The sequence below is a fragment of the Pinus tabuliformis genome, chromosome 2_1, assembly GCF_031772625.1.
Source record: "Pinus tabuliformis cultivar Carrire ecotype Pingquan chromosome 2_1, CPIR1, whole genome shotgun sequence".
NCBI classification, from domain to species: Eukaryota; Viridiplantae; Streptophyta; class Pinopsida; order Pinales; family Pinaceae; genus Pinus; species Pinus tabuliformis.
Window position 1 is genome coordinate 607,810,473 of NC_142299.1, and position 22,026 is coordinate 607,832,498.

Consider the following 22,026-nt stretch of genomic DNA (forward strand, 5'->3'; position numbering starts at 1 on the left):
GATTGAAATCTTCCCACCATTCCTACTACTTGCATAATGTCAGGTCTCATAGCAGTTAAGTATAGGAGGGCTCCAATTATTGACCTGTAATGAGTTGCATCTACCGGAGGAGAGTCATCATCTTTGCTTAATTTGCAATTTGTGGTCATAGGTGTGCTCATGGGTGTACAGTCTTCCATTCCATATCTTTTAAGCATGTCTTTAAGATATTTTGCTTCAGATATGAATGTGCCTGCTGTGGTTTGAGATACTTGTAGTCCAAGGAAGTAAGATAACTCTCCTATCATCGACATTTCGAACTCTCTTGACATATTTTGAGCAAACTCATGGCTCATCTCATCATTATTGCTAGCAAAAATCAGATCATCAACATAGACAAGAGTGACTAATAACTTATCCTCATCCATCTTCATGTAGAGGTTACTTCCTGCCACCCCCTTCTTGGACCTTTGTTGTTGTAGATAGTGATTCAATCTTGCATACCAAGCTCTAGGAGCTTGTTTCAACCCATATAATGCCTTTTTCAACTTACAAATAGAATATTTTCCTTCTGCTAGATTAAACCCATCTGGTTGCTCCATGTAGACTTCTTCCTTGAGTTCCCCATTCAGAAATGTTGATTTTACGTCCATTTGATAGATTTTGAATCCTTTTGAGCAAGAAAATGCCAAGAACATCCTTATAGCTTCCATATGAGCTACCAGTGCAAAGGTTTCTTCAAAGTCGATTCCTTCAATTTGTGAATAACCTTTACAAACAAGCCTTGCCTTATTTCCGATGATTTGTCCATCTTCATTCATTTCGTTTTTGAATACCCACTTGGTTCCAATTATATTTTTATCCTTTGGACAAGGTACCAACTCCCATGTCTCATTATTCTCGATTTGAGACATTTCTTCTTCCATGGCTTCCACCCAATGACGATCCTTGCTTGAGTGAAATTTTTTGGTTCTATCATAGATAGGAGAGAAACATCATTTTTCCTTGGTGTACTTGTCATCCTTCTTTGGGTTTGTATCCCCTCATCTACATTGCCAATAATCTGCTCTTCCGGGTGATGTTTTTCGAGGAATTTCACCTTTGAAGGGGTTTGAGGTGGTTATTTTTCCTTTTGTTGATCGTTTTCCTTGTTTTTAGGTTCTTCTTCGTTTTCTTCAACAAGAGGGTTAACTTCATGATCTTCAATTTCCTTCTCTGGAAGGTCTTCATCAATCTTCACATCAATGCTTTCCACTATTTTTCGTAGTCGATTATTGTAGCCCTTGTAGGCTTTGCTCCTAGTAGAATATCCAAGGAATATTCCTTCGTCAACTCGAGAATCAAATTTTCCTGGTGAGTCGTCATTGATTTTTATGAAACATTTGCTTCCAAAAATCTTGAAGTATTTTACCGAAGCAAGTCTTCCTTTCCCTAATTCATAAGGAGTCTTCTCATTATTTGGCCTCAGTTGAGTTCGATTCAAGGTATAAACTGTTGTCCCGACTGCTTCTCTCCAAAATTTTGGCTACAAGTCAGCTGCTAGTAACATTGTTCTTTCCATTTCTTGAACAGTTCAGTTTCTTCTTTCAACTACCCCATTTTGCTTGGGTGTTCTAGCAGTAGAGAGTTCTCTTTCGATTCCATGTACTTTACAAAATTCATCAAATTCTTTTGATGTGAATTCTCCCCCTCTATCCGTTCTAAGACATTTAATCTTAGAATCCTTTTCATTTTCTACAAGAGCTTTAAGATTCTTAAAACATTCAAATGCTTTGGATTTATATTTTATGAAATATACCCACATCATTCTAGTATAGTCATCAACAAATAAAGCAAAGTACCTTTCTCCTTGGAGTGTCGGAGTTCTAGTTGGTCCACATAAATCAGCATGAATGATTTCCAAAGGTTTTGATGTAGAGAACTCCTTGGTCTTGTGGCTGGTTCTAGTTTGCTTTCCATGTTGACATGGACCACATACACCTTGATTTGGCTTGAATAACTTTGGGATGTCTTGTACTGCATTAATCTTGCTGATATTGATCAAGTTATCGAAACTTGTATGTCCCAGTCGCTTGTGCCATAGCCAACTTTCATCTGTTTGACTTAGGTAACATTTATCTTCTTGAATTTTGTTCAGAATGTAGATGTTATCTAACGTTTTAACTCCTTTCACCACAAGTTCTCCCGAGGAAGAGTTCCTTATCTCACAATTTTTAGTGCTAAAGACAACATTATGTCCTTGATCACAGATTTGGCTAACACTCAAGAGATTGTGTTTGAGCCCATTTACCAACAAAGCATTTTGAGCCTTTCCTTTTCCAATAACAAGGGTAACAGTTCCTTTTCCAACAATTTTGGCAAATCCACTTCCAAAGGATACATTTCCTTCTTTTTTGTTCAATGGGACAAGCTTCCTTTTGTCACCTGTCATATGTTTGGAGCACCCACTATCCACAAACCAATGATTTTCATCACTGTGAGCACATAGAGCTAGGCCACATTTATCTATGTCGGGATTCTCATTTTTTGCTTCTCTTCTTTTGAGGGGGCAATTTCGTTCATTATGTCCATTATCACATAATGAGCAAATTGGATCAAATTTGGCCAAGGGATCAAAAGAGTTGTAGGTCTTGATTTGTCCTTGTCTTTTGAGATCATATGGTTTGTCTATTTGATTCTTCAATTTTGGTGTTTCATTCTTACGAGCCATGCAATGTTTAGCTTGATGACCAAATTTTTTACAATAATAATAATGCCCAAAAAAGATAGTTTTGTACCTGTTGTAATAGCCATGATTTGAATCAACATTCTTCCTTGGAGTTACTCTCTCTTCATTCTTTGGATTTGAGATGGAACTTTGATGAAATGATTTTTCTTCTTTTGGGTTGCTGGAAAGTATGTCGACATAGCTTTTTGCATTATCCTTAGTACTTGATGATTCTCCTTTAAAACCTATCCCAGATTTGTCATATTGAGGTTTTTGAGCATTTAGGATAATGTCAAGTGTTTGAGAGCTTTCCCAACTCTTTTTGACTTGCTCCAATTCCTTCCTCAGAGATACTATTTCAACTTCATGATTTTCACATATTTCTTCCTTTTCTTTTAACTGGTTTTTCAAGAGATCTTCCCTTCTTTTTTCTTCCTCCTTTTCTACCTTGAGAGAAATGATTTTATTTCGTAATTTCTCATTTTCTTCAATGGCACTCATTAACAATTCATCTATATTTCCTTCTAGTCCTGAATCATCATCATTTGTGAATGCCATGAATAATACTTCTTGGCTTCCAGCATAGTCATTTTCATCATCTGATTCATCATTACCTCCTTTGCGATGAGGGAAATGATTAGTTGATTTTCTTTTGATGACTACAAATTCATCTTCATCAGACTCTTCTTGCTTAGAGAAGAAATTCTTCTTATTGAACCCTTTCTTTTTGTATACCATCCTTTTAGAATCCTCCTCATCATCACTATCATGCTTAAGAGGACATTTTGCAACATAATGACCTATTCTTCCACATTTGAAACAAATAAGAGGGTACTTACCTTTTAGCTTGGATCCTTTCTTTAGTCTTCGTACAAATTGTGCCAATTCGGATTCAACATCGGAGTCATCACTGCTGGTATTCCATCCTTTCCCCTTTTTTGATTTTGAGGCCTTGAATGCTGCATCTTTGGAACTTGGGATTCCTTTTCTCATCTCATAGGCAATGAGGATTCCATGAAGTTCATCCATCTTGAGAGTATCTAGGTCCTTCATTTCTTCTATAGCACTTACTTTGGAGTCAAATCTGTCTCGGAGAGATCTTAAGACCTTTTGAACAATAGTGTTTCTTTAATCTTTTCTCCCAATCCTTTAAGAGAGTTGACCACTTCAGCGACTCGGAGAAAGTATGATGCAATATCTTCTTCATCATCCATTTTCAAACTTTCAAATTGCCTTCTATGAGTTTGAAGCGTTGCCTTCTTAACTTTGGAGTCCCCATTGTATAAGCTAACCAGCTTATCCCATACATCTTTGGCCGAGTCACAATTCATAACTTTTGTAAATTCAAAATCAGTGATTCCACTAGTGATGGAATTTAAGGATTTTGCATTTGCAATGTAAGCTTTCTTTTCGTCTTGATCGGTTGGAAGAGTGGAAGGAGCAGCGTACCCATTCAAAACCGAATGCCAAACTTCAGGCCCAAGGGACATTAAATAGTAGGACATTCTTTTTTTTCCAAAAACCAAAATTTGTGCCATCAAACAAAGGAAGCCTTCCTGACACTTCTTGATTTTTCATTGTGACTAAGAATCCTTCTTCCAGCTGTTAGGCTGATTATGAAGAATTTGGCTCTGATACCAATTGTTGGAAATACTGAGAGGGGGATGAATCATTGTTTTCTTTCAATTGTTATTATTACCAGTTAGATTCTTCACAAGTTCATCAGAGAAACATATAAGAATAATTTTATTGAATATAAAAAATAAATACAATGTATGACAATTATTTCTAAGCACCAACTTGGTCTTTGATGAGGCTCCAGCCGCTAGGGCTTTGACCCTATCTTCTCCAAGGCACCAACCTTGTGTTTATGGGCACCTACCCAAAGGACACCAATCCTTTTTTTTTGTAGAGAATGCATAAAGTACTTACTTGAATGTTCTTGGCATATTCTTCACTGTCTTCGTTACTTAAAAAAACTTTGGATTTGTTGCGTACTCGTCCTTGATTTACTTCATTGTTCATAGTCCATCAAATATACTTGTTCATTGCTCAACAATCACAATGATTTTTGTATAGTGATTGAATCACTGTCACATAAATCTGTGTAAAGAATCAATAACAAAATTGAATGCTCTATTCAGCGTTTATAGGCACTGTTGTCCGATAGGTGATGAGACCATGGGGGCACTATCTAAGTCCACTGCACTGTTTTAACAGATCTGCATAGAGATTTTAGCCACACATTTTGATTGCAACAATGCGCCACGTTAATCTTAAAGTCCGATCCGCATAGAACATGAGCCACACGTTCTGATTGCAGCAATGCGCCACGTTAATCTTCAAGTCCAATTTGCATAGAAAATGAGCCACGCGTTCTGATTCTTCGATCAGCCTCAGACAGACATAGTCTTTTTCTGGAAGCTTCCTCAATAGTTTAGTTCACGAGATGTGAATTGTTCTTCTCTATACTTTGATATCTTCGCTGAAAAAAATCGTGTTACTTCCAAATAAACTTGTGCCATAATATGTATGCTACCGACCTTCAAACTTTGAAGTCGACCAATCAAATTTGGAAAGCCGACAGAACAGCTTTAATTTAATTAAAATATTACCACGGGGCTTTCATATTGTGCGTATTAGCCAATTCAAAGAAAATTTCCCGTGCCACTTTCGTTGTTTATTTTGGAGTGAACGTGTATTGTGTATTGTGTGTGGGACCTCTCTTTTTTTATTATTATTTATTCATGTCTTTATAACCCATCAGTACTACTTTTATTAGTGTATCCTTTTATTAATATGCTTTAGGGTTAGGGTTATAGGTTTGAGCATATTAGGGTTTTCATTTAGCCATTAGGGCTTAGTAAAGCTAGGGATAGGGTTTGATAGTTCTAGGATTAGGGTAACATAAACTAGGGTTAGGGTTATGAATCATAAGAATATTTGCCATCTTGATAATGCCATATTGTCATCAATGACAACATCGATTAACAACAAAAACCTAACCCCAGGAGATGAAGCACCAAAACTATGGGCCCCATTTGAGTAAATTGGTACATCAACTTCCCGGGGTCGTAACTTTGGCATACGATCTTCGTTTGGCCATCATAATACCTCGTTTAGAAGATTTTGAAGAGAAGGTTGAAAACAAACTGGTAGGCTAGTTTGGGATGTTTTTGGTCTTTTCGTTTTCCCTAAAAATGTCGTTTAGGGCCTCAAAATGGCTCCGGAAGTTCAGGACCCGAAAAAACTGCCAAAAATAGTAAATTGTGCTACAATCAAGGAAACCGAAAAAACTGAAAGAGACAGTGTTGGGGGTCTAAGTGGAATAGGCAAGTGGCCACCAATATCCACCTAGATGACAATCCCAAAAAGAAACTCAAATTTGTTGAATGGAGCTCCAATGCCAAGTGTAAAAATCGATTTCTACAAATGGACATCATTTTCTTCTTCCCTTATGTGCCAAATTCGAATTTTATAATGGAATGACAAGTGTAGATGGGTGGTAACCCATGTGGGGACAATTTCCCACAAAAATTTCCACCAAATATTCTCCCAAATGTGCATTAACTTCACAAATTCAAATTTCCACATAAGCAGTTTTCTCATTTAATGCCAGAAATTTGATTTTATTTGAGCACATGTTTTTCCCTTGATTTTAGGAGTCCACATCACCTTGGGACTTCACTTTAAATCCTCTATAATTTTCCACCTCATTTTCACAACATTTAACATGTGTGGATATTTATTTTTCTCCATTATTTAATTGATGGCTTAATTAATTGTCAGATTTTCCACTAAACTTAAGAAAAGTGGGTTTTGAGGGTTCAAAACACATTTTTAACCCCTCAAAGTGTGTCATAGTAGAAAGTTCAGGGTGAGAGGTGCAAATTTTATTACTCATGCCCCATACAACTTCTCTAGACATCACTTATTACATTACAAATACAATTTTATTAACAATTTCCATAGTGTGGAAAATCTAAAAAATTAAAAAATGACTACCTAGACCTAACCAAATTTCACGAAAAATCTTGTGTGATCTAGTATGGTAATTTACATCGACTCTAAACACTAATATGTGTTAGGGGCTCAACCTTCAAACCGTCACCGCGACTTTGGGGTAAAAAGTGAGTGAAAAACCCTATAAAATTATCCGCCTCTAAAAAGGAAGGTATAATTAACCAAATAAAAAAAGCATTCCAAGGTGTAGTCATTTGTTGATCAAGCCCCAACATCCTAGGTCTGTTACAAACTCAAAACTCATCATTACTAGTATCACTTATTACAATTCCCCACAGGGTGTGGAATCTGAGTACAAGAAAGATGATGAGAAAATAGAAGTAGAGTTAAAAAAAACTTTGTTAACTGATGATGTTTAATTGTACAAGCGTCCTCTAGATCATCTTTGGGCATGAAGTCTTCATATAATCATCAAGTCCCACACCAGTGGTCAACATTTGGCTCCATATGGGGATGCATGCTAGATATGAAGTGATAGTGTGCAAGAACCTGAAATCTGCATCCATCGACAAAAGACATATATCAGCAGTATCCATTCAAAATATCAGCAAATGAAATCAAGTATAAAAATGAGAAATGGAAATTTATTCATGAAATAAAACTAATTAAACAAAAATGACAAGGAATAAGGTTAAAAATATGATACAAAAAGATGCCCCATGGCATCAGATGTCTTCGGTGAAATCCATCTTGAGAACCTGCCTACTCACAGGCAAGTCCATAGGTTCTCTCTTTGATGTGCCTTGTCCAATTCTAACTATCTTGGGACTATGACTTGCCCCAATGTTACCCTGTTTGTGGCCATCAGATATACCAAACCCCTTCCTTTTCCTTTTCTGACTATTGATGCATTGAGGCTTGATCCTGCTCAAAACTGGTGGTTCATTTTTATATCTTTTTTCTTTTTTCGCTTTTTTCTTTTCTTCTTAGCTAGTTGCGATGGTGACGATGATGTAATTATTGTCAATCCTATTGCTTTGTCTTGAAAATGCTCTGATGGAAGATTTAAAGTACACAAGATTTTTGAGCTATGACTAATTTCTTCATTTTAAATCTGTTATGTTAGGAGGGGAAGAAAATTTGTCAACACTGCATCACTTCCTGTTTGGCATGATCTATAGATAATCTCATTGTTGGGTTTCCTTGGATCCTCAACATGATATCTTTTCTCTAACTCTTGATCAAGTCTGACAAAGGTATTATCAGGGATGGGGATGGTGGCATATGATAAATCCATTTAAAGGCTACCACCTAAATCTGATGCCCATTTTCTTGATAGGAGCATTCCCCATGAATCAGGAACATTTATCACAACAATATCCATAGTCATTATTCTATCTGGGTATGCAACTAGGAAAACCTGTAAATCTTTAATCATCCCACACACTTCAATTCTCTTAGAATCCATTGAATATATGTTGTGATAGGGCCCAGATACCCTTAAATTCAGTTGCTCCATGACTTTCTTGGTCGTGACATTTGATGAAGCCCATAAATCAAGCATGCAATTGTGTAAAATACGATCATTCACTATCAAAGAAACATAAAATGGTAGATGATCTCCATTCCCCACATAACAGTTCATACTTTTCAATACAATTTCCTCATCTTCTGGTTCGTCACTGAGCTTTTCTTCCCTTTGAGTAACTTCAATGGCACTTAGTAACTTGGCCCTTTGAGATGGTATCTTTAAAAGTTTTGTTATTGGAATAGAAACCTTTGCATTATTCACCCAATTGTCCAAGTCAAAATTTAATTCTGAAGTAGGAGGAGAAAATTTTATGTGATTATTCTGGTCTTGAATATCCCTTCTCTAATAAGTCATCCCCTTGTGTTTTGCCATAGCAAGAATCTATCCAAATGTAGGTTTTTCCCCAAAAATCTTAGTTACTTCGTCAAAATTTGCAATCATATTGTCAACCCCAAGATTATTAGGCCTATGGTCAATCTCTTGATTTCTTTAAATGGTGTATATTTGATCTTCCATGGAGAACATATTGATTTGACCACTTGTTCCTACATGTTCATCTCCCAACATGCTACCTTCCATAATTCTCTTTACATATGGGCATGTGGCCTCTTCATGGAACTCATTACATGGCCTACAAAAAGGGGGAATTTGATCTACCATGATGGTGGATTCCAATGGATTAGGAGGCCTATAATCTTGTGGAGGGCCTTTATTCTTTTTCCATCTATCATTTGGCCTAGGTTGGAATCTTTGCACTTGTGACCTTTCTATGGCCACCAACCTATTTTGCATGGCTTGCATTTCTTTAATGTGATTTGCTTCGAAGCTCTGATGAGTTGAGTTAATTCTTTAATAGGATCATGTGTAGTCTCTTCCTTGGCCTTGCCTTTGGAATCATTAGATTTTGATGGCCCTCTATTGAAACCAAGAATTTCAAGTTTTCCCTATTGCTTTCTAGCCCTTTCTATGTTCAAGGCTTTAGATTGAGCTACACTTAGATTCATAGGATCCTTCCTCCTCAACTCATAGGCAGTGTCAACCCCAAAAGCATCTAGATATGAGCATAAACAAGAATCATCAGGAGGTTTAACAATACCAGGCATGCTTTTTACTAATTCCTTGAATATCTTGTTAAACTCCTCCATGGTTTCATTCTTATTTTCTTCATATTGTTAATGGCATTGATCAAATGCCTATTCTCCTTCTTCTCTTTAAACTTATTTAAAAATGCAGTTAGAATGGCTTGTAAAGAATTATATGAGTTAGCACATTGCTCAATGAGCTAATCAAGAGCATCATCTTCTAAAGATAAAACAAAAAGTCTCATCTTCACATCCTCATAATTAGCAGTGTTAGACCATTTAAAGATACCAACATTAAATCTTTTCACATGTGATGTAGCACTAATGGCATTGTTACCTTGAAAGGAAAGCAACTTCTCAATAGCCTTGTCAAGGATATTGTGAAGATAGCCATTTATGTTAGTGAAGTCACAAGGAGCAAAAAGATCATTCATGATGCTAGGCTCTACTTGTTCTTGAAAAAGCAAATGAATATCAGAAACCTCTTGCCCAAGACTAGCAAGAGCTCTACTATGACAAAGTCTATTCAACCTCTCGCTAAAAACTCTTTCAGGATCATTAGAAGGGCTAACTAGACCACTTGAATTTCTCCTAGTAGAAACTCTTGCAAAATTTGGGTTGAGTGGAGTCGCCACTTGAGCAAGAATCTAAATTTAAAGTTCAAATATGCTAAAACCAAAAGGTTAGTCAATTATCCAGGTACAAGAAAGCTTGTCCCCGGAAACAACGCCAAAGATGTTGACCCTACAGTAACAAGCATTTCATTATTGCAGTGACAAGTTTGCAGTATATAACACAGTGATGAAGTCTCACCACAGTGCCTCAATCTCGGTGGAACGTCAGCAAGGGTGTAGGTGCTATATTTGTGCCATCATAAGGTCTTGGTAATATGACAGCGTGGAGGCCTCATAGTGAAAGGAGATCTCGGTATCAAGACAGTGATAAAATATCGATGGTGACTATGCTCCCTGCTAAGAAGGTCGAAGTGGAAGAGGAGTCAAGAAGAGGATTAATCGTCAAGAGAACTTGTGTCTTGGTTTTCCTCTCAAAGAGTGAGAGGTTTTGGCCTTGGCTGATAGCTTACATTCTGTGTCTCTTGTCTATTTATGTTCATGCATTGGTAGTTGTTTGATGATTAAGAACACTAATAATCTAAGTAGAAGAAGATCCTAATCTAAAGTTGTAAAAAGCACTCACAAGCAATTACTAATCAAGAGAAATCACCTAATTCATGATGCCCTAGATTTCTCAATACGCTGAACTGTTATAAGGATGCTTTCATGTATTATTGAGCTTCCTTAGCAAAATGGATGGGAACTTGTGTCTTGGTTTTGGAGTGGCAAATAGGTCAAGGGTCTTGGTATTGGTATTCATCAGTTGGAATCTCTATAAGAAGAATTTGTGTGGGTTTTCCTCTCAGAGTGAGAGGTTTTGGCTTTGGCTGATAGCCTACATTCTGTATCTCTTGTCTATTTATGTTCATGCATTGGTAGTTGTTTGATGATTAAGAACACTAATAATCTAAGTAGAAGAAGTTCCTAATCTAAAGTTGTAAAAGGCACTCACAAGTAGTTACTAATCAAGAGAAATCACCTAATTCATGATGCCCTAGATTTCTCAACACACTGAACTGTTATGAGGATGCTTTCATGTATTATTGAGCTTCCTTAGCAAAATGGATGGCTAGCCTTCTACAAGATTCTAGATTGAAACTGTGCTTCTTTGTGTACCAATCAGAAGCACATACTAATAAGCATTATTAAAGCAAGCAATCTGATCCAAAATTAATAGTGTTGTACTTGTGACATAATAATTACAGATATTTAAGGGTTAGCTTGGAAATTGTCAGTCGACCTCAGAAAACAAAGCCTTAGAATGGATGTGTACTGAGCTGTTATCAGGAAGCTTTTACATAATATTGAGCTTCTCTAGGAAATGAATAGATTTCTACAATAATCTATACGGGTCTCTGTACCTTTTTGTCTGCCAAATATGCTAATGATCATTGCTGAAGCAGGTAATGTGACCCATAACCTATATGCAGTACAATGCTGTGATATAATAAGAGAATGGGACAGTAACAAAATCGAAAGATGAACATGAAAGCAGTGTGCATATATATTTTAAACACCTGCTCATCCAAAATTAAATTTATTTTAAGATGAAGTTAAAATTGCATGTATTTAAATCTCTCTGTCAGTCTTGTTGACCCTTAGGTGGAAACCTTGTGCAAGGTGCTAACCTCACAGAAAATGAAATGTTCAATATCTAATTTCGTCTACTTTTGGTGCATGAAGTTTAAGAAAGATTTTTGAAGCTATCTACCGGAAAATGTATAGATACTTCTGCCAACATATGTAGCCTACTCGCCACATGCATGAACAGTGAAAACAGATTCTAAGGGATTTAATCCTTCAAAAGCGAAAGGAGAATGACCACTTAATATAGAAGTGTTATTAAGGAGGGATGGCTTTTAGCCTTTTCCCTTTGCGATCTGCTGTTTGTTGTCTGTGGGCGAAACTCAACCTTGGGGAATCTACTCAAAGCTTGAAAACCTATGTTTAGGATATATATATAATGCCTCATGTAAGCTACAAGATTGGTGAAATAGAAGCTCTCTTACAGATGAAGTCTGAGAAAATAGCAGAAAGCTTACATTCCCCCAGCTAGGTGTACATTTTGCAATTAATTATGTCAATTTTAATGCCTGTTTTTCTATCAGCTTTCTTGAATATACTTCCAGCTTTATTGAGAAAATTTTCACAATCTTGTTTTGCAGACAATTATAGTGGAACATGTAACATGCCATTTCTTGCAAGGGCAGGTCCTAGTCCAAGTTGAAATTTCCATGTCAACAGATATGCTAATCAGGTAACGAGGTCTCTGGTCATGCAATGCAATCGAGATAAAGAAATTTGGCTGTAGCAGTGCAAAAACGTCTTTGATTGTATCAATATAACAGTAAAACTATTCTTGAAATCAATCCACGCCTCTGCAACTTATTTTCATGAGGAAAAAATCTGTCCGCATTTGACCCATTATTAACTGCAGTTATTGACTTCTGGGTGATGCAGGGATGCTATGGGTATTGCATCATTTGCTGAGAAGGAGATTTTGCAAGCAGACTCTGAAATTTCTGCAGTTAAAATTTTATTAAGGCTGGGTCATCAGCTCGAGGAGTCTCAACTAGAAGCAAATAGATAAGGATATATATTATAGCTTTTATTGTTTAACAGATTCATTTGTATTCTATTTCAGCCTAGATCTGGAGAGAACCTATTTATCACAATTACCTCAGGAATAATTCCAGAAGAATTGTATATTTTCTGCCACCTTCTGTGAAACCTTGAGGAATAAATTATTGCATTGTTTCACAATGTCCACCCTCGCAGGAAAAAAATTGTCACTTCCTCGATCTTCTTAGTGAAGTTTACTATTTGAGGTTGCCTCCCTCCAAATTGAGTAATTGGATATCTGACACAATATCATGTAAACTTGTACTGGAATCATGGTGATCCCAGGTTCTATGCTAAGCTCAATATCATGTAAACTTGAGCTGCAAAACAAAATCATTTAAACTGCAGCACCTGACAACAATAATGGTCCATGTTTCAAATGGCAGCTTGATATTAAAGCGATTGAATCCTTTATGTAAAATCCCCTCTAAGCCAAGGAACCACGTGTGTGGGTACCTTTGGTATTCATAGAGGTGCCATTGGAACAAAATTTGTTGGTTAGCCACATTCTATCTCATTTTTGTCCAATTCAATCTTCCATGTTCTTTTGTTGCACAGAGCCTGTTTTAATTTCAGGTTGCTGGAGTACAGGTTGTATTAAAGTCTCACAAGTATATGATTTGTTTGTCTAGCAAGTTGCTTATATCCAAGAAATGTATCATGTATTTTTCAAGGAGAACAATAAAAAAAAATTCCACTGCCCATAGGTCAAATAAAGTTGTTTTCCTGCAGCTTATTAACAAGGGAAGCTATGCATCTACTCTCCATGGGACGTACAATAGTTTCTAAGTAAAGAATCAAAACTAATTTTATGGAACTGAATGGATGTTTCCCTTCCATAGGACTGGTAGGATGCTGAACCCTAAGTTTTTCATCCCGTAATCTGTCATGTGAAGACTAATCTTTTGGGCCAATCGCTGAACAGTAATCATTAAGCAGCTAACCAGGGTATAAAAAGGTACCAGGTAACATGAATAATCTGTTGCTGTACTTTGTCCCATTCAAACTTTACATTAATAGAGGAGAGTGGAGAGAGGATTAATAGAAAGGCCAAAATAATCTTCTGACAATCAAGTGCATGTTAATTGCATAAACCTTGACCTCCACAAATTAAAAGCAAAATTGACACTAGATTTTGTATATTCAAATAGGCATCCCTTATTTTAAATGGTTGACGCTATCCAAATATGTATTTAATATCATTCGGAGTTCTTGAGCAAGGAATTTTTTATTTTTTTAAATAGATTACTGAGATAGGTTCTTTACGAACCAATCAAAGCTGGGACACCCCCCTCGTTCCTTTCTAGGAGGAGCTTTGTTGTCATTCAAGATGTCTAACAACTCTCTTCTCATCTAGTTTGTTAAAATTGGCAACTAGGGCCAAACTCCATGTGGATCATCTTATTTATGGCAGCTGGTATTTATCTTGGATTCCCCTGTCCGAGAGGTGTAGGATTGATCTAAAGATCATCCGATTCCGACATGTATTTATGGAGATATGAATTTATTCATATTATTTGAAAATTTGTTAAGGTCGGCCAGCAACCAAATTACCCCCGGCTCAACCTCAACGTTGCATTTAAATAGAGGAGAACTCAAGTCATTTATGACACACATCTCTCATGATCTCTCTCCACTCATTTGGGTTTGGTGGCATGAGAGGTAAAGAAGGAGATCTAGCCATAGTCCTAGAGGAGAAGATCTAGCTGCAGTCCTAGAGAGGAGATCTAGCCGCAGTCCTAGTGAGAAGATCTAGCCCTAGCCGCATATCTAAAAGGAGCCATAGCCCCAGTCTCGAGAAGGCCCTAGCCGCAGTCTAGGGAGACCTATCTGCAGTCAAAGGGAAGGCTCCAATGCGCTGTCAAGAGGAGCTCTAACCTACAGCTAAGGGAGGCCCTAATTCTGTAGTAAGAAGACCCTAATACGTAGCAAAAGAAGATCCCTAGCCGCAGAAAAAGAGAGGCCTAATCTGTTGTCATAAGGAGACCCTTAACCGCAGTCATGAAGACCCCAACCGCAACAAGAAAAGCTCATAACAGATATGTTTAGATTGGTTGTCTTAGGGTAAGACTGGAAGCCGAGTTTGTTGGGCAGTAGGCCAACTTCAAGAGAAAGCAAGACATTGTTGTTTAAATGACTATTTGGGCCTGTTGTAGGAGACCGTAGTCACAGCTAGCTTCTTTGCTAGGCTGCAAGCCATAAGAAGCAGCTAAGGTTGTTCCAAGGCAGTGTTGAGATGTACAATGCTTGCAAGAGGCGGCATGGCATAAGGGAAGACTCTCCTAGGAGGGCTTAGTTGGCTGACAGCATAGAGGGTTAAGGGTTGCATATTGTGCCCGAACCAAATTTGCAGGGGCAGCAAGAAAACGGTGGAGAACAACTACATTTTGTGGAGGAGTGTTGGGTCAATGTGTTGAACGGATTGAATTGTGATTGCAGCAGCCTGTTGCTGCCATGTGGAGGATCTTCCAAACAGTAAGAAGGATGCACTGAGCTTATTGTTGAAGGCCAATGTTGGTTGGGTTTGACCAAACCACTTAGCGGAAGATTTCTATCATGTTCGACCAGCATTGACTTCTTTGGTCAAGGCCTTATCTGTTGCTGTCATTAAATATCAGTTTTGTATATTTGTACTATCTCTCTCTGGTGAACTATTGAAGAATATAAGAAGATTTGATCAAGGGTTTCCCCACATTGGGGTTTGCCCATGGCTGGTGCCACATCTTGTGTCCTCTTGTCTTGGCTTGTCTTCTACTGTGTATGTTTATTTTCTATTTGCATTTCACTATCATTTTGATGTGATTGGTAATCCAGAAATTGATATTGGGTTAATAAGAAAAATTGTAGTAAATTTCTCTTAAGCATAGAACATACCAGAAATTAACATGGTAACAGAGCTAAGGTGAAGACAAAGCCCAAGCAAGAGTGAAAGAGCATTCACCTAAGATAGTTGGAAAGGAAGGAAGGCTCAATGGGTCCTTCATCCCACTTACCAGCTAAAGACAAGCTCTGTGAAAAGTATGACTATCACGGATGGAAAATGTCTCTTGATCTGACATTGCAAGAACAAGAAGTGTTGGATTATGTGAAGGGTAAAATCCCTGAGCCTCCATCAAATGCACTGGTTGCTACAAAGAACAAGTACACCAAGGTTGAAGTCAAAGCGAAGAAGATTATCAGAGATTCCATTGACAAGCGTCTGGTGGCCTACATCTCCGATCTAAACACTTCCAAGGAGATCTATGACAAATTGGTAAGCATGTTCAAGGTTAGTGATGCAAATCAAATTTTCTTTCTCAAAAATAAGTTGAAGGATATTAACAAGGTCAAGGACGAAGATATTCAATCCTACTTCTTAAGGATCACTGAGATCAAGAATGATCTTCTATCAATTGGAGAAGTCATTTCTGATAGGGAACCTACTATCACTACCCTTGGAGTACTCCCACTGAAGTGGTATATATTTAGATCCATTATACTCAATAATGATCGAATTCTGGGATTTGAAGAATTGATGTCAAGATGCATTTAGGAAGAAACAAGAATGGGGAAGCAAGAAATGCCTTCTAATAGAGGCAACCCCATTGCTTTCTCTGCTCATGCCAAAAGGAGAAATAATACACTGTCTAAAGGACATTTCAATGGAAATCCCAGATCTAAGGGTGGAAGGAAAGGCAGGTGCTTTGTTTGCAATAAGTTTGGCCACTATGCGAGGGAGTTTCCAAATAGAAGGGGCACATCACATGATGATGATCACAATCACTCCAAGGGCAACTCCATCAACAATGATCGAAGGAACGACAGGTACAATGGCAAAGGAAAAAGGAATGTGGGGCATCAAAGAAATGGTCGACCCTCCAAGAAAGCGAGGAACTCTAGGTATGAAGAATCAAATGTTGTTAATAATAAGCAAAAGGAGTATTATCTTCAAGGAGTGGTGCTTCAAGGCACTTCACTGGATACAGGGAAGCTCTCTCTAATCTGATAGAGAGGGAAACAAACTTGGAGATTATTCTTGGAGACGATGCCACCTATCCCATAAAGGGTGTAAGGAATGTTACCCTTCAATTGAATATTTCAAGAACCTGGTGTCCATTTCAGCAATGGAAGACAAAGGTTACAAGGTGGCATTCATCGAAGGAAAGGTACTTGTTTGGAAAAGGAATTTTAAAGATGCTTTTACTCTTGTGTTAAGGGTTGGCACTTTGTATCAAGTTGCAGGAAGTCCATTGGGGACAATGTCTTGTAACACATCTCTATAATCTGAACTATGGCACCAGAGGTTTGCCCATCTTCATTACAAGGCCCTACCCGATATGAGACAGATGGTGACAGGGATGCTCGAGTTCAAAGAAGAGCATGAAGGTATATGTAATAGCAATATAACATACAAGTAATAGAAATATAACATATGTGGAACAACCCAATGGGTTTGAGGTTCATGACCGGGAACCTCGTGTATATAGATTAAAGAAAGCTCTATATGAGTTGAAGCAAGCACCCCGGGATTGGTTTGAGAGGATTGACAGCTATCTGATGAAGTTGAGATTCACTAGGAGTGAAGTCGATCCAAAACTTTACTTTAAGGTTGAAGATGCTAATCCTCTCATATTGGTACTTTATGTCGACAACCTCTTTCTAACAAGTGTAGACCCTCTCATTTACAATTGTAAGAGGGAGTTGGATTCTGAATTTGGAATGGTGGACTGCAACCCTGTGACTACCCTAATGGAGCTTAACTTTAAGAAGCTATGCGATAGTGTTGTCGGACCTGAATTGGGAGATGCCTCTAAGTATTGTCAACTCATAGGAGCACTGATGTTCTTGGTGAACTGCCATCCGGATATATGTTTGCAGTTAACACATTGAGCCAATATATGGTTGAGCCCCATCACACACATTGGATTGGTGCCAATAATCTTCTGAGATATCTTCAGGGCACAATCACTCATGGACTAAGATACACTGCTGAAGATGAGGCATTGCATGGTTATTCTGATGTTGATTGGGCAAGCAGTGTGATGGATTGCAAGAGCACTTCTAGATGTTGGTTCTCTTTAGGTTCTGCTTCGATATCCAGGATGAGCATGAAGCAGAAGTCTGCTGCTTTGAGCACCGCTAAGGCCGGATACATAGTTGCGAGTATGGCCTCCTGTGAAGTTGTCTGGTTGTGGAAGTTCTTCAGTGAGTTGTTTGGGCATGTGTTGGATACCACCGTGATCCTCTGCGACAACCAAAGTGGGATTTGATTTTCGGAGAATCCCATATTTCATGATCGCTCCAAGCATATAGACATCAGACACCACTTTATCTGGCATATGGTACAACGAGGAGCAATAAGGCTCCATCATATTGGGACTGATAAGCATGTCACCTATATTTTGATGAAGCCCCTGGGAAAGGTCAAATTCTTGACTTTCTGAGAACGATTAGGAGTCGTGGATAGACTCTCTCCTAAGGGTCCTATATGATATGGATATTAAGCTTTGGGAGCTCCAGGGGACTTGGGGCACTTCTTGGAGCGATGAACAACCATAGGATGAGTGGTTCAGCCTTCCCCTAGTGGTTTGCTATGTAGGCAGGATGAGTGGGTCATCTTTCTCCTGCTGAGACACAATCATAGGGTGAGTGGTTCAACCTTCACCTAGTGATTTGTTGTGTACAAGGTGAGTGGTTCAACCTTCCCCTGTAGATACCCCATGGCAACATGTAAGCAGGATGAGTGGTTCCTCCTTTTCCTGCTGAGACATCCTACCCATGCAGTCTAGGACTCGTGGGAAGTACCTCTCATTTGGCCAATGAGTAGGGAAATGAGAATAGGAACCATAGTACTACCAATGGACGCATCGTGTACTACCGTACTTCCTATGCTAGGATGACCTATATTGATCTGGGATCAATTGGAACTGACTTCAGGTCAGTAAGAGTGGTATTAGACACTCTCTATTTGGGATTGATTTCGGTTCAGTAAGAGTGGTATGAAACACTCTCTTTGATCTAGGACCGACTTCGGGTCAGTAGAGAATGGTATGATACATTCTCGATCACTTCGTCTTCTTCATAGTTCAGTAGAGCAGTGCAGAGCAATGCATTGATGGCAGAGATAGTACAGAGTGGCAGATGGATTAACAGATGGACATCTCCCTAGTTGAGAGGGAGTGTTAAAATTGGCAACTAGGGCCAAACTCCATGCAGGTCATCTTATTTATGGCAGCTGATATTTTTCTTGGATTCCTCTCTCGAGAGGTGTAGGATTGATCTAGAGATCATTTGATTGCGACATGTATTTGTCAAGGTCAGCCAGCAACCAAATTACCCCCAACTCAACCTCAACGTTGCATTTAAATAGAGGAGACCTCAAGTCATCTAGCCGCAATCCTAGAGGAGGAGATCTAGTCGCAGTCTGAGAGAGGAGATCTAGCCGCAGTCCTAAAGAGGAGATCTAGCCCTAGCCGCATATCTAAAAGGAGCCATAGAAATAGTCTCAAGAAAGCCCCTAGCCGCAGTCTAGAGAGACCTATCCATAGTCAAAGGGAAGGCTCTAATACGCTGTCAAGAGGAGCTCTAACCTGCAGTTAAGGGAGGCCCTAATACGCATCAAAAGAAGAGCCCTAGCCGTAGAAAAAGAGAGGTCTAATCCAATGTCATAAGGAGGCCCTTAACCGCAGTCAAGAAAAGGTCATAACAGATATGTTTAGATTGATTGTCTTAGGGTAAGACTGGAAGCCAAGTTTGCTAGGAAGTAGGCCAAGTTCAGGAGAAGGCAAGACAATGATGTTTAGATGATTGTTTGGGCTTGTTGTAGGAGACCGCAGTCACAGCTAGCTTCTTTTCTAGGTTGCAAGCAATAGCAAGCAGCTAAGGTTGTTCTGAGGCAACATTGAGATGTACAATTCTTGCAAGACGCAACATGGCATAAGGGAAGACTCTCCTAGGTGGACCGCAGCTCTAGGATGGTTTAGTTTGCTGACAGCGTAGAGGGTTAAGGGTTGCATATTGTGCCCTAACCAGATTTGCAGGAGCAGCAAGCAAATAGTGGAGGACAACAACATTTTGTGGAGGAGTGTTGGGTCAATGTGTTGACTAGATTGAATCGTGATTGCAATAGCCTATTGTTGCCATGTGGACGATCTTCCAAATAGCGAGAAGGATGCGTTGAGCTTACTGTTGAAGGCCAATGTTGGTTGGGTTTGACCAAGCCACTTAGCGAAAGATTTCTATCATGTTTGACTAGCATTGACTTCTCTGGTCAAGACCTTATCTGATGTTGTCATTAAATATCAGTTTTGTAGATTTGTACTATCTCTCTCTGGTGAACTATTGAAGAATATAAGAAGATTTGATCAAGGTTTTCCCACATTGGGGTTTGTCCCTGGATGGTGCCACATTTTGTGTCCTCTTGTCTTGGCTTGTCTTCCAATGTTGATGTTTATGTTCTATCTGCATTTTATTATCATGCTGATGTGATTGCTAATCTGGAAATTGATATTGGGCTAATAAGAAAAATTGAAGTAAATTGCTCTTAAGCATAGAACATACCAGAAATTAACATAGTTTTACAATAACTAGTATGATATGTCAAATGTGATTTGTGGTTCACTTCTTTGGGTTGATTCACCATGTAAGTTAGTGGATTTATGGTTTTCCTATCCTAGGTTAATTCACCTTGTGCAAATGGGGTAATGAGGAATTATTTCATTCTAGCTTAATGAAGCATGACTTTCGAGAAAACAAAGCAACAAATAAAATATGGAATTATGAAACACTTTTCATGGCAAAGTCAAAGGTATAGGAGAAGAATAGTGCACCTTGAGCAGAAGATACAAGTATCTCAACTTGTATACTCTTTTCATGAGTCATGTACATACGAGTTCATGTAATGATGTATGTATTTGTATTTTTTTAATGCATGAGATTTTTTTTTTTTGTCAAAAACCAAGCAATTTTATTAGATTTTTTTTATTATTTGGCATATACTTTATGTCATGATTCTTTTATGAGAATTTTTCCATTTCTCTAGAAGAAAGAAAGAAAGAAAGAAATCATTTTAACGTCCACGAGGCTAAAGATACCCTATGGAACAAATTGCTTCTTCATATGCTTGATGTATTCGGCCCTTTTCCTGTGAAGCTTTACAATAAATACTCCCAGCTTCTCGACAAACTCCTTTCTAAATAGATTGTCTCAAGAGCTAGCTACCAACATATCTGCATAATTTTCCCTGTTGCCTTTGAAGGTCTCACATTCTAAAATGAAATGTCTTTTTGTTTCCACTTTTCCGGAAGAACAAAAAATGCATACTCTTTCCTCCCACACTTCTTTTGGCTTTTTCCAACGCCCTGTTTCACAACGGAGTTGATGAGAATTAGTCCTTAACTGAGCAATAAGAATTTTGGCTCTCCAAGAGATGATAATAATAATGATCTTGAAAATCTTTTTGATAATAATAAAGATAGTATGTCAATATTTACAATCATGTATGTCACTTATATTTAAGGTTCTTTAGTGATAAAAATAAATAACATGAATTTTCATTTTCTTTCTTGATAACTTTATATGTGAACTTTTACATGGTAAGCAATTTAATCTTCATCATTAGTGTTGTTAATTTTATAATTGGTACCAATTTTTATAAAGATTTAAATTGAATAAAAGCTTAGAAAGTCCTTGATTAATTTTCTTTCTTGATAACTTTATATGTGAACTTTTACATGGTAAGCAATTTAATCTTCATCATTAGTGTTGTTAATTTTATAATTGGTACCAATTTTTATAAAGATTTAAATTGAATAAAAGCTTAGAAAGTCCTTGATTAATTTTACGTTAAGAAATTTGTTACGAAATGTCATATTTAGTATAATATTTGACAAATTGTAATTGCGAGCATTTCAAGTAATAATTGAAGGTTACATGCAATGTGTTAAAAATGGTGTAATCCTTACATGTTCCTATCATGATAATTCTATATTAATCATTAATGTAGGTGTAGTGGCTAAATCCAACTTATAATTTTTTTTTTATGTAATAAGCCCATGTTGACTTAACCATCTTGTTATGTGGGCCCATAACTTCTCTTGGAAGGGCTCCTTACATCTTTAGTTGTGTATAAATACACAATCAAGAATTAATTTTCATCATTGGCTAATTTATCTTGATTATTCTTTAGCCTACGAACATCATTATTTATCAAAATGGTTTTTGCCTAAGGGCACCTATATCTTTGGTGTTCTCAATTGTGCATTGGGGTTTCATACACCAATTTGCTATTTGGCTTCGCTGTGACCTTAAAATTAGATTTATATTATTTTATAATTGTGTTGCTAATACATGAAACCGATATGCACTCCCTGTGAAGAGGAGGGATGTGCATACAAGTCTTGCATGAATGGGCCTGAATGTATTACATTTGATCTCTTCTTTCAACATTATAATGTTGGTTATTTTTGGATGCAGTACATTTGACATCTTCAGTTTCAAGGATAGCTTGTGCGATGCTTTGTCTTCAACGGACTAATATATTTTAGTGGG

At 37.8% G+C, this 22,026-nt stretch overlaps 1 protein-coding gene across 3 annotated transcripts in view; it reads left to right on the top strand.

Annotated features, from left to right (window-relative positions):
- The window catches only part of LOC149201967 (metal tolerance protein 2-like), a 479,526-nt gene extending 466,511 nt beyond the window's left edge, over positions 1 to 13,015 (top strand). For all 3 annotated transcript variants that reach the window (XM_089403043.1, XM_089403042.1, XM_089403044.1), the window contains 2 exons: positions 12,042 to 12,133; positions 12,337 to 13,015. In XM_089403043.1, the coding sequence (XP_089259169.1) occupies positions 12,042 to 12,133; positions 12,337 to 12,466 (222 nt within the window). In that variant the 3' untranslated portion in view covers positions 12,467 to 13,015. The remainder of the gene's footprint in view (positions 1 to 12,041; positions 12,134 to 12,336) is intronic.
- Positions 13,016 to 22,026: the final 9,011 nt, after the last annotated feature.